Here is a 10,647-nt window from a genome sequence, read left to right on the forward strand (position 1 = left end):
AGAAGGTGAGACGAAATTTATTAATTGAGAAAAATTGAAGAGGACATCTTTTCTTCTCCACCAGACAAACTTCTGCTAGCCTCCATGGCTAGTTCTTCTTTGTCAAACAGCCTAGGATTACTGAATTGTGTTTCCACTGTGGGGAGTAGACTGTAGTTTACTCTTTAAAATAGATAGATAGATAGATAGATAGATAGATAGATAGATAGATAGGCAGACAATATGTTACAACTTGTATCTCAGATTTTTCTTTTCATAGCCTTAAATCTATCAATAAATTCACTGTTACCGTACTGCATAATGTACTTATTCCTATTTGGATGAGTCAGAGAAGCAGCTTATCGGCAATTTGAACGGTTCTCATGCTTCGTATTACTTGCCCCCGTGGCAATGGCATCTATTTCTTCAGTACACCTCCATGTTCTTCTACTATTATTGTTTTGGTTTCACATCTATTTTCCCTAATTAAATTATCCTCTTTGGTTGTTATTTAGCCCCATATTATTAAGCTATCATTGCTATTATCATGTGAAGAAAGAGATCATTAGAGTTGATTTAAAACATTTTGATGACTTCTCATGCATCAAATATTCATCGCACGTAAAGGCGCATGGTCGGTCCATCTATCTATCCATCGCCGCTGTCATCATCCTCATTATTTAGTTTTAGATGCTTTAACTAAACTATGCCCATTATATATATATATTTTTTATTTTTATTTAAATTTATTATTAAATAAGATTTAATTTACTGTAGCTTTAATAATAATACTGATCATTTTAGTATTTTTATCGTCACATTTTTTTTATTTTAACTATTGAAAGACTAACTTAAAAAGATTTATATATATAAAACTCTAATCACTAAATAAAAATGCTGATCAGTTCAGCATTTTCATTATAGCTACATTAGATAAAAATGTTAATCAGTTTGGTATTTTTATTAGAGTTGCGGTGAATTAGATCTCATATAATAATAAGTTTGAGTAATTATCTATGTTGGTAAAAAGGAAATTAGAACAGGGGTAGTTTGGTCAAAAACTCATTTGCTAGTCCCATACGTTATAACCATTCGATCCAATAATATCTTCTAATGGGGTCAAAATAACAAAAGGACCACCTGAGTCACGCTCCCATCCATCTGCCTCCAACACGTGTGCCAATTAATCTTCTTACCCAAAATGCCCTCTCCTCCCCCTACCCCCTCTTGCCAGCTGTTCCCCGGACACAACGGTAATTAGCCGCCATGAAAGGAAGTCGTCACTTTGGAAAGCTCTCTCTCTCTCTCTCTCTCTCTCTCGTGATAAATTTAGCACTCCTTGAGAGCTTCTCCTTTCCCCATAACTAAACTTTCTATTAGAAGAAAGGATTTGTAGTTTAGATTACCTTTTTTTGGGGGGGGCCGTAGGGGTCCAAATGCGGCAATTATCGTCTTTGTTGAGTGGTTTGGCAAGATCGTTGTCGATGAGGAGGAGGAAGGATGAGCAGGAGCGGAGCGGGAGGGAGGCGGCCGACGAGCTCGCGAAGGAGGCGAAGAAGAAGGACATGATCTTGCGGTCTTCAGGCACGGTGAGCGGCGAGGGATCGAGTAACTTCGTGGCGGTGTACTCGCGGAGAGGGGAGAAAGGTGTGAATCAGGATTCCTCTATTGTGTGGGAGGTACTTATTATAGTCTCTCTCTCTCTCTTCTTTTTTTTCTCTTGTTCTAAAGGATTTATATAGATAGATCATAGATGGTAATAAGATAGTGATCAGATGGCTTGCGGGGTCATGCTTAGTTCTGAACTTCTAACTAGGGGTGCTCATGGCTCGGGTCGGGCTTGGAATTAGACCTGACCCATGGTTTGCACAAGTTTACTCATATTGCATCAGTGTTCTCGATTCAAATCCCGGTGATGGCGGTTTAATTTGGACATTGTTAAGTTCCCAAACTCTCTCTCTCTCTCTCTCTCTCTCAAAAAAGAAAAAAGAAAAAAAGAAGCAAACAAAGAAAAATAAAAGGAAAAAGAAAATGATTGATACAGATGTGCATGTCTCATTCTAGTCCAATTATTCTTCTTTCTATTCTAAAGATCTTTTTTTTTTCCATCTTGGTTGGTTGATTAGGGATTTGGGTGCCAAGAAGACATGGTATTTTGTGGAATATTTGATGGTCATGGTCCATGGGGACACTATGTGGCAAGAAAACTTCGAGAGTCGCTTCCTCCATGTCTGCTATGCAATTGGCAGGAGTCTCTGGCTTTAACTTCCTTGGTAGCTGATAAGAAACTTTGCGAGTTTGATTTATGGAAGGAATCATATATTGCAGCTTGTGAAATCGTTGATAGGGAGCTCGAGCTGAATGGTGGGCTTGATTCCTTCCACAGTGGCAGCACTGCACTAACAATTGTGAAACAAGTAGTTATCCATATCCATGATCTTCCTTATTCGCATTTCCTTTTCATAGTATTCAAATGTAGCTGATGGAAATGCAAAATTTAATAGTCATAATAACTTTTGACTAAGTTTAATGCATGATGTTCAATAGCTGTAGGAAATAGCAGTAGACAAAGATTAACGAGGGTAATTGAGGTCTGCATATAGTTATTCAGTAAATCGCAATAATAAAGAGAGTAAATTAAGCTGAAATCTTTTTATCTTGCTTGAAGAAGGATTATTGCAGTTTTCCTCTGAATAGTTTGATAATTTAATCTTCTCCTTACACTTGTTTTACATCTCCTAATGCTGATCGATACTTAGTTGAGTACTAGATTGAGAATTTATTATGTGACAATGGTTATGAAGCGTTCATGTGTTTCTAACACAACTGAACTCATATTATCTCAAAAGCCCAAGAAATTTTTAGCTAAAATTTTCAGCAATACCTGCATTTGTATTCTGATCTTTATCTGATAAAAGAATGCTTTCTACTCTCAAGATATGATCTGAACTAATTCAAGTTCGATCAGCGAAATAAATCTTCTACTGCTGGACTTTTTGCCAGGGTGAACTTATGGTAATCGCAAATGTTGGCGACTCGCGTGCCGTCTTGGCTACAACTTCCGACGAAGGGAGATTGGTTCCTGTCCAGCTTACTGTTGATTTCAAGCCAAACTTGCCTCGTAAGTCTGCATATTCCATACATTATCAAGGAACCTTGAACATAAATTACACACAGACAAAAGCCTTTAGTACTTGAAAGAGACCTCCTTGGCAACAAGATCGATTTCAATAGTTGTGATGCATTTTCTTGGTAAATTTAGAGGAGGCAGCTCGCATAGCTCAGTGCAATGGGCGTATATACTGTTTAAATGATGAGCCAGGAGTACATAGAGTATGGCTACCAAATGAGGAGACTCCAGGATTGGCCATGTCAAGAGCTTTTGGAGACTATTGTCTTAAAGATTATGGCCTCATTTCTGCACCTGAAGTAACACAAAGGAGTATAAACCAAAAGGACAAGTTCATTGTGCTAGCCACTGATGGGGTACGTGCAATTATTATCCTAACAATTGCTTTATGATTTATAGGATAATGCAAGAAACCATGATGAACTGCACTATGATATGGCTTTCAAAGACTAGAAATAATATCAAAAAGTAGGATTCAATGTATGCGGAGAAGATACCATTAAACGAGAAATATTGAACCTTGAACAAACTAATTTTACTTTGTATTGTTACAAAATAAAAATATGGATGATACTATAGTTTCAGATAAGGTGTATCTGACTATCTAATTTTGTGAAATATTTTTCAGATTTGGGATGTGATTTCCAACCAAGAAGCTATAGAGATTGTCTCATCTACTAAGGAAAGAGAAAAATCGGCAAAACGGCTGGTGCAACGTGCTATTCGTGCATGGAAGCACAAGAGAAAGGGGATAGCAGTTGATGACTGCTCAGCTGTTTGTCTCTTCTTCTCTTAGTATATATATTATATTTGTCAACACCAAAAGCTTATCACAGTGGCAAAGATTTGTAGATTGCCACTGATTGCCTTGTAATTATTCATTTTATTGCTCCTTTTTATTTTTATTTTTCTTTCTTTTAATTCCATACATAAATTGCTTTGCACTTCATGCTTCAGCTCCTTTGTAACATCCCTTAAATATTTACTGAGTTTAATATTCAAACAACAATTTATCTCAAAACTAGTTTAATAATACATACTTCTCTTTCATTTCATCTTCCATTTAATATTCTATATTTATCAATAAAATTTTAATTATTATCTTACTCTTAAAAAATATTACTTCAATTAATTATTATTTTAATCTCTTTCTCTTATCTCTCTTCTAATCTAATGAAAAAAGGTATTTCAATTCTAATATATCTCCTAAATACATCACTGGTCTATATCAATTTAAGTGTTACTATTACACTACTACCGATTTACATCCAAACACCATATATTAGCTTAAATCGACTTAAGCTAACTTATTTAAAATTTAAAAAATAAGAATAGCACAACTAATTTAGGATTTACACCCCATCTAAACACCATCTCTCATAGACCCTGCCAAACCTGACTTATCTTGTATCCAACATTTATAAGAACTCACACAATGCAAGAATAGTCCCTAATCATAAATAATAATAATAATTTTACTAGACTCCTGAGTTATTTACTGTTTTGCACATTCTCCATAAACTTTTTAATTATCCACGTACACCCCTAAATTAAAAAAATATCCATATATACCCTCTTAAACTAAAAAAAAATAACTATACATAATTTGTAAGCTAAAGTTTTTTTCAGATCAGAGAATACATGTGTTAGGACCTCGAGAGTAACAACTAACAAGTCATCGCCTACAGCCAACTAAATGAACGTTCCTGGAAAAACTACCTCCGTATCAACTATCAAGGTGTCACCAATACCTACTTTTACTTGACCATCGACACAAGGATTAGAACAAAACGAAAACAATGACTCGGCAGCTGAGTCAAACCCAACAATACTTGCCTTCAAGAGAATATCTATACAATAACTCTTCAATCTCCCGAGCAAACAGTAGAAACACAAATTCACTGATCAAAAGTTGTCTCATAGCTTAAGCGGTGCCAAACCGAGAGAAGCACGAAGCCTGTTGGCCTCAGCAATTTCAGGGTCTGGGTGATCAGTACCATCACTTTTCTTTTCTTTCTTTTCTTTCTTCTTCTTAGGCTCATCCCTGGTGCTGCCGTCCTCCCCATGACGCCTCCTAGGACTTGCACTGCCACGAGCACGCCTCTTGCGATGCTCACCATCTTCACGGTCTCGTTCTCGACGGTCCCTGCTCCTGCTCCTGGAACGACTTTTGTACCGTCCGCGGTCTCTGTCCCTTCTCTCCCGCTCTCTACCTTCCCTATCCCTTTCTCTATCCCTCTCTCTACCATATTCCTTTTCATCTCTTGGCCTATGGCGGTCTCTATCCCTTTCTCTGTCTCTGTCTCTGTCTCTATCTCTACCACGATCTCGATCTCGTTCCCTTTCGCGCCCTCGTCCATAATCCCTATCATAATCTCGATCATAATCCCAATCCCTGTCAAAGAAGAGTTTCCAGTGAATTAACTCACAAATATATCATTAAAAAATCAAACACAGATTTTGACCACAATAATTAGCCTTCTGATACCAAATGCTTAATCTGGTTACTGTCATCAAATCAACATATGAAAATAAATCAGACAAAATATATAGTAAATGAATCAAAGATCTAAAGTCTTCTTACATGCTTCATTCTGTTTGCATAGCAATATTCCTTGTTTAATAGCAACACCTTAAGACACTACATGACACCGAAGAAATAAACAACAATAACCACATGAGAAACATTAATACTTCAAATTTTAAGGACATTATTTTTTTTCTTTTTCACACAAACTTCCATCCAAATATGCACAGTTTGCTACATCTGTGATCAAACATAAATTAAACAAATTCTTTGAAGAGAAATAATAATGAGAAAAAAAAACTCAGAAAACTTCATCTCAATATAGTTGTATCTATCTGTTCGACCCATCATACTTCTCGCTGCACACTATCAGTGCAGAGAAACCTGGCAGAGTCATCATTGAATCACTGTAGGAAGCAGCCCAACCTACCAATGGCTCTGAAAAGTGAAAAGCCATGGCAGTAACTATTGCAATATTACTTGCTAACAATAACAGACCCTTCCAGTATGTTCAAGGGGTACAAAATTGTAGAAACTATCAAAGACAAACAATTATCTTCCTAATACACATCTCCTGGAAAATTTTAAAAAAAAAATACTTGCATCTCCAGTGAAGTACTCACTGCACATTAGCAAATAATTTAGAAGTTAACATATAAATAACAAGTTATTTCTTGTTGTCACTTGCCACCATAAAATAGATGCGGTCCTAACTAACTCAAGTTGTATCGAAGCCTGCCATGCTTTTAATAAATTTATCAACTTCAAAACCCTTCAAAAGCAAACATTATTAGATGTATAAACTTATTTCAGCGTGACCTCCTAATATATTGTAAAATCATCTTCTGCAAGTTGGGCAGTTTCTTTTTACTTCAACTTTAAGTTTATGTAATAACAAACCTGAAATTCTAGAAGCATAGGGATGCTGGTCGAATAATATCAAAGTAACCTATTTTCGGAGACAGAACAGCAATATCAAAGCAAGGAGAAGAATGACAAAGCTCAAAAATAGGTAAAAGACTCGCAACACACGAGTATAATAAATATGTCTGCTGAGTATGTAAGTTGCAGTAGATGCTTCACTGAAAAATAAAAAAGAAAAGGAAAACTCTGATGAAGTATAATGAGATGTGCACGCAATTGATCATGTGGCTACTGACCACCTCCTTTTCTTCCTATGGCTTTTTCATTGATTTCGGTAATACCATTCTGGGGAGAAACTACAGCTATACCATTAACATGTAAAAAACTACATCATAGCACCCATAAAGGGACAAAGATAGATTCATTGCTTTCCTATGCTCTCTGATCGAATGTTCATTCTCATCAATACTCAACATGTTGCACCTTTTTCAGGATAGCCCCAAGGAAAGTATGGTTGCAACAAGATCTTAAAACTGACTTATAAAAAGTATATAAAATTTCACAAAATCTGAAGCAACCAAAAGCTTCATTTACTACTAATTTTGCATGCCAGTTCTAACATGTTTCATGCTTCTCCTGTGGATGGGCAGTACTTATAAGAGGTCATGAGAAAAGAAAACAAGAAGTGATACCTGTATTTATAGCTATCACGCTTTTTATCCCTGTCTCTCTCCCTCGTGGGACTTCGTCCGCGATAGTAATCCTAAGACAACAAAAATAAAATATCAAGAAACGAACACATTCAAGAATAATGGTAATTTGGGCAAAACATAGAATAAATCATTAACCTTTTCATGGCCATCAGCTTCTAGTGAATCCATAACCTGTTCTTCATCTTCTTTTTCTTCTTCCTCCTCAAAATCATCTTCTAGCGCACTTCTTCTTGGTTCCAGCGTACCAGCAGCTTCAAGAGTCCATCTGTTATGTAGACATTGAGTATGAGCATTATCTAGAGCAACACAAGCAGGAAGGAACCAAATAAAGGACACCTCATGACTTTCTTTCTTGAGACAAAATTACATGAGCGCTCCCAGTATAACATTGATGGAGGTAATTACATTCTAACAACAACATACTATTCATAAGCCATGAACATATAGTCCCACAACTCTGCATATATGCATCCACCGGAATTAAAAAGAGCATGCCAATTAATTTGCTGACTAAACATTCGAGTACTGATTCTTCATAAAGATCACCAGACTGGTGGGTAGGAAAATTTTAATCATCCAACAGCTTTCGTCTCACAATTGACTCCTTTTGAAAAGCCTACGATATCTTTAGAGGCCCATCCAGCATATTAAATACTCCATAAATAGGACGGTATAAACTAAATGAAGACTTCCTAGAAAACATCTAGCAAGTACTTTGGACATGTAAATAGCACAATAATTCTAAAGAAATAACAGCAGAAGATTTCCAATTCATGATATAAAGATGATCCTTTCTGATATTTTAGAACCTATCTGGTAAAAGTTATGACCCACTTGCTGTTATAGGCTTCCAAACAAAGTAAGACTTGCAAGACCAAAGCCACCTGGAACAAGAGATATTACTCCACCAATCCATTAGACCCTTTATGACCCACTTGCTGTTATAGGCTTCCAAACAAAGTAAGACTTGCAAGACCAAAGCCATCTGAAACAAGAGATGTTACTACACCAATCCGTTAGACCCTTTTGTTAAGTTATTGACTCAAATAACGCTACACGCAAAAGGCATGTAAATCAAACAATTACCACAAGTAAGAAGCATTTGACAATGATGGATTGATGGTAGCTATGGCATGGAACCAAAAGCAAGCTTTGTGAAGTCGAACAACAAGGAATGAAGTAATTGTGGTTGCTGGAAATTAATAATTAGAAATGTTATGTTTTTAGAAAAACTACCGTGACAAAACCCTAATTGATAATTGAACAACTTAGATCAAGAAGGTTGGTCAAGAAAGGTAAGTAATTCATCACATCACAATTTATATAACACAAAATGCAAACCCAACTTTCATCCAACTTGCACACACAAAATGTAAGTAAAGTAGCTAAATGGAAGGCATATACCTCTTCTGGACTCGCGGAAGGGCAACATCACAGGCATAGTCTTTGGTCAAAAGCTCGTCAATAAACTCATCCACGTGAATCAAGGAAAACCCTAAACACCAAAAAAACCAATCAATACAATTTGCTACCTTCGGTAATAACACAAATACCACTATTACTATCTTCAGGTTCTTACTTCCATCCGGCAGCTTCTGCCTAAGCTTCCGGTAATCATTGTAAAGAGGCTCCAGATATTGGTAAACATCGGTGACAGTCCCCGTGAGCCGTAGATAAAAAGCCCCAAGAATACGAACATACCTAGTAGAACATGAACAAGACAAAACCAATCAAACATGCGATATTTATACGAAAACCGGAGACAAGATGGGTGGAAGGAGAGATTGGTAATACTTGTAGTCCTCATTCTTGATGAATTCGACGACAATGTCCTTCTCGGGCTGGATCTGGAGCATCTTCATGACAAGGCACATGAAAGGGGTGGGCCTGCGGCTGCCACCGTAGGTGCCACCGAGGTGGTCGAGCTCCATGGCCTTGTCGACGAGGGTCTCGGCGGTCAGCCCAAAGCACTGCTCCTTCCAGTACGTGTGCTGGTAGATCTTGGACCGCAGGATCTTCTCCACTAGGTTTTGGGGGTTTGTCCCGTGGATGCTCTTCGCCAACGGATCCGTCCTGTTCGCCATGGCCGCGCCGCTCTCTCTCTCTCTCTCTCTCTCTCTCTCTCTCTCTCTCCTCTCTAACTTGACAAAACCCTAGCACGGACCCCCTCAAGGGCCGGACTATAGAAACCAGAGCGTATGTCGATAGATGCCTTGCTGGTCATATAAATTGGCGAAATGTTCAAATAACACCCTACATTATTATCATTTTCTGATTAACAAGGATTTTACCCTCGACCCCTCGTTTTACTATCTCTCGTATTCTTCGAACCAGAATCTAATCTCTTTTCCTAAATCAAATCTCATTACCCCCAAAATTGAATTCTAGTCTCTCCTAATGAGGATAGAGATTCCGATTGATTTCAATAAGTATTATAAAATTTGATAATTTGAGGTCAAACTTTGATGGAATTCGTTTCCCATTTAAATTAACTTCTTAAATTTTTTGAAATTAACCCTTATTTGTTACATTTTTATTGATGGTAGAAACAAAATAAGGAAATAAAACATAACAAAATGAATTCCTATTTTCTTCCAATCAATAAAGCTTGTGTAGTTAACATGAGAAGCTTATGCCAAACTGATCACTAAGCAACAAAATTAACCATAACATTATTTATAGGAATATAACCACAAAGATGAGCAGCACCCAAAACCTAGTAGTTAACTTTTAGATTTATTACAACAGCATTTACAATGAGAACAATAGAACTACCGAAAAACTCATCTAGCTGCTAAAAGAGTGCCTCACATAGTAAGTTTAATTTTGGCCATCACAGAAAGGAACAATAAATCCAGAAGTAAATAAACTGGAACTTCACCAATAAGATTAAGAAGCAATTCAGAGAGTTTAGAATGCACTGAAGATGGATTCATAAGCAGATGCTCAAAATATTCCTCTTTCAATACGTATAACTCTTATTGAGATGGAAAAACAAGAGTTAAGAAACAACAACAACAACAAAAAGAAAAGAAAAGAGCTGGACAATTAATTTACAGCTGACTAATTGCAAGTATTATGTAGATTTCTTCAATCAGATCATTCTCACATATGATCAATCAAAGACTAGTACTAATACCGAGTTTTCATTATTTATACGTAACACCACCAAATATTCAACAATACTAGTAAGTTCGTGTAGAAAAAAAATACACCAACATGGTCATGCTGCACTTGGTCTCACATAATTAGTCCCGTTACATTAAATCTTTGTTTCATCATATTCATATCAAGATAATAATATTAGTGCAAAACAAGCTTCTCTACATCCTCACAAAATTCCAGTCCAAGTGAGGTCTTCTATTGTTTTCTCCTGAACACCTCAAAAACAAAATATAATCCAAATTTCATCATTGTATCATATTCCTAGCTAA

At 36.6% G+C, this 10,647-nt stretch overlaps 2 protein-coding genes across 2 annotated transcripts; one reads left to right on the forward strand and one right to left on the reverse strand.

Annotated features, from left to right (window-relative positions):
- The first annotated feature begins 1,265 nt into the window (after window positions 1–1,265).
- On the forward strand, window positions 1,266–4,131 carry LOC140776738 (probable protein phosphatase 2C 34). The gene is made up of 5 exons (XM_073120561.1): window positions 1,266–1,658; window positions 2,106–2,396; window positions 2,983–3,100; window positions 3,242–3,465; window positions 3,738–4,131. The coding sequence occupies exons 1-5, from the start codon at window positions 1,416–1,418 to the stop codon at window positions 3,903–3,905; spliced, it is 1,044 nt and encodes a 347-aa protein (XP_072976662.1). The 5' UTR covers window positions 1,266–1,415; the 3' UTR covers window positions 3,906–4,131.
- Window positions 4,132–4,889: 758 nt separating this feature from the next.
- Window positions 4,890–9,410, reverse strand: LOC140776419 (uncharacterized). Its single transcript, XM_073120128.1, has 6 exons — window positions 9,008–9,410; window positions 8,793–8,914; window positions 8,618–8,708; window positions 7,349–7,478; window positions 7,193–7,263; window positions 4,890–5,504 (listed from the first exon to the last, which is right to left on the reverse strand). Exons 1-6 carry the CDS (start codon window positions 9,295–9,297, stop codon window positions 5,027–5,029), a joined length of 1,182 nt encoding a protein of 393 aa, XP_072976229.1. The 5' UTR covers window positions 9,298–9,410; the 3' UTR covers window positions 4,890–5,026.
- Between the last annotated feature and the right edge of the window lie 1,237 nt (window positions 9,411–10,647).

The sequence above is a fragment of the Typha angustifolia genome, chromosome 14 (assembly GCF_048772165.1).
Source record: "Typha angustifolia cultivar Huaian chromosome 14, ASM4877216v1, whole genome shotgun sequence".
NCBI classification, from domain to species: domain Eukaryota; kingdom Viridiplantae; phylum Streptophyta; class Magnoliopsida; order Poales; family Typhaceae; genus Typha; species Typha angustifolia.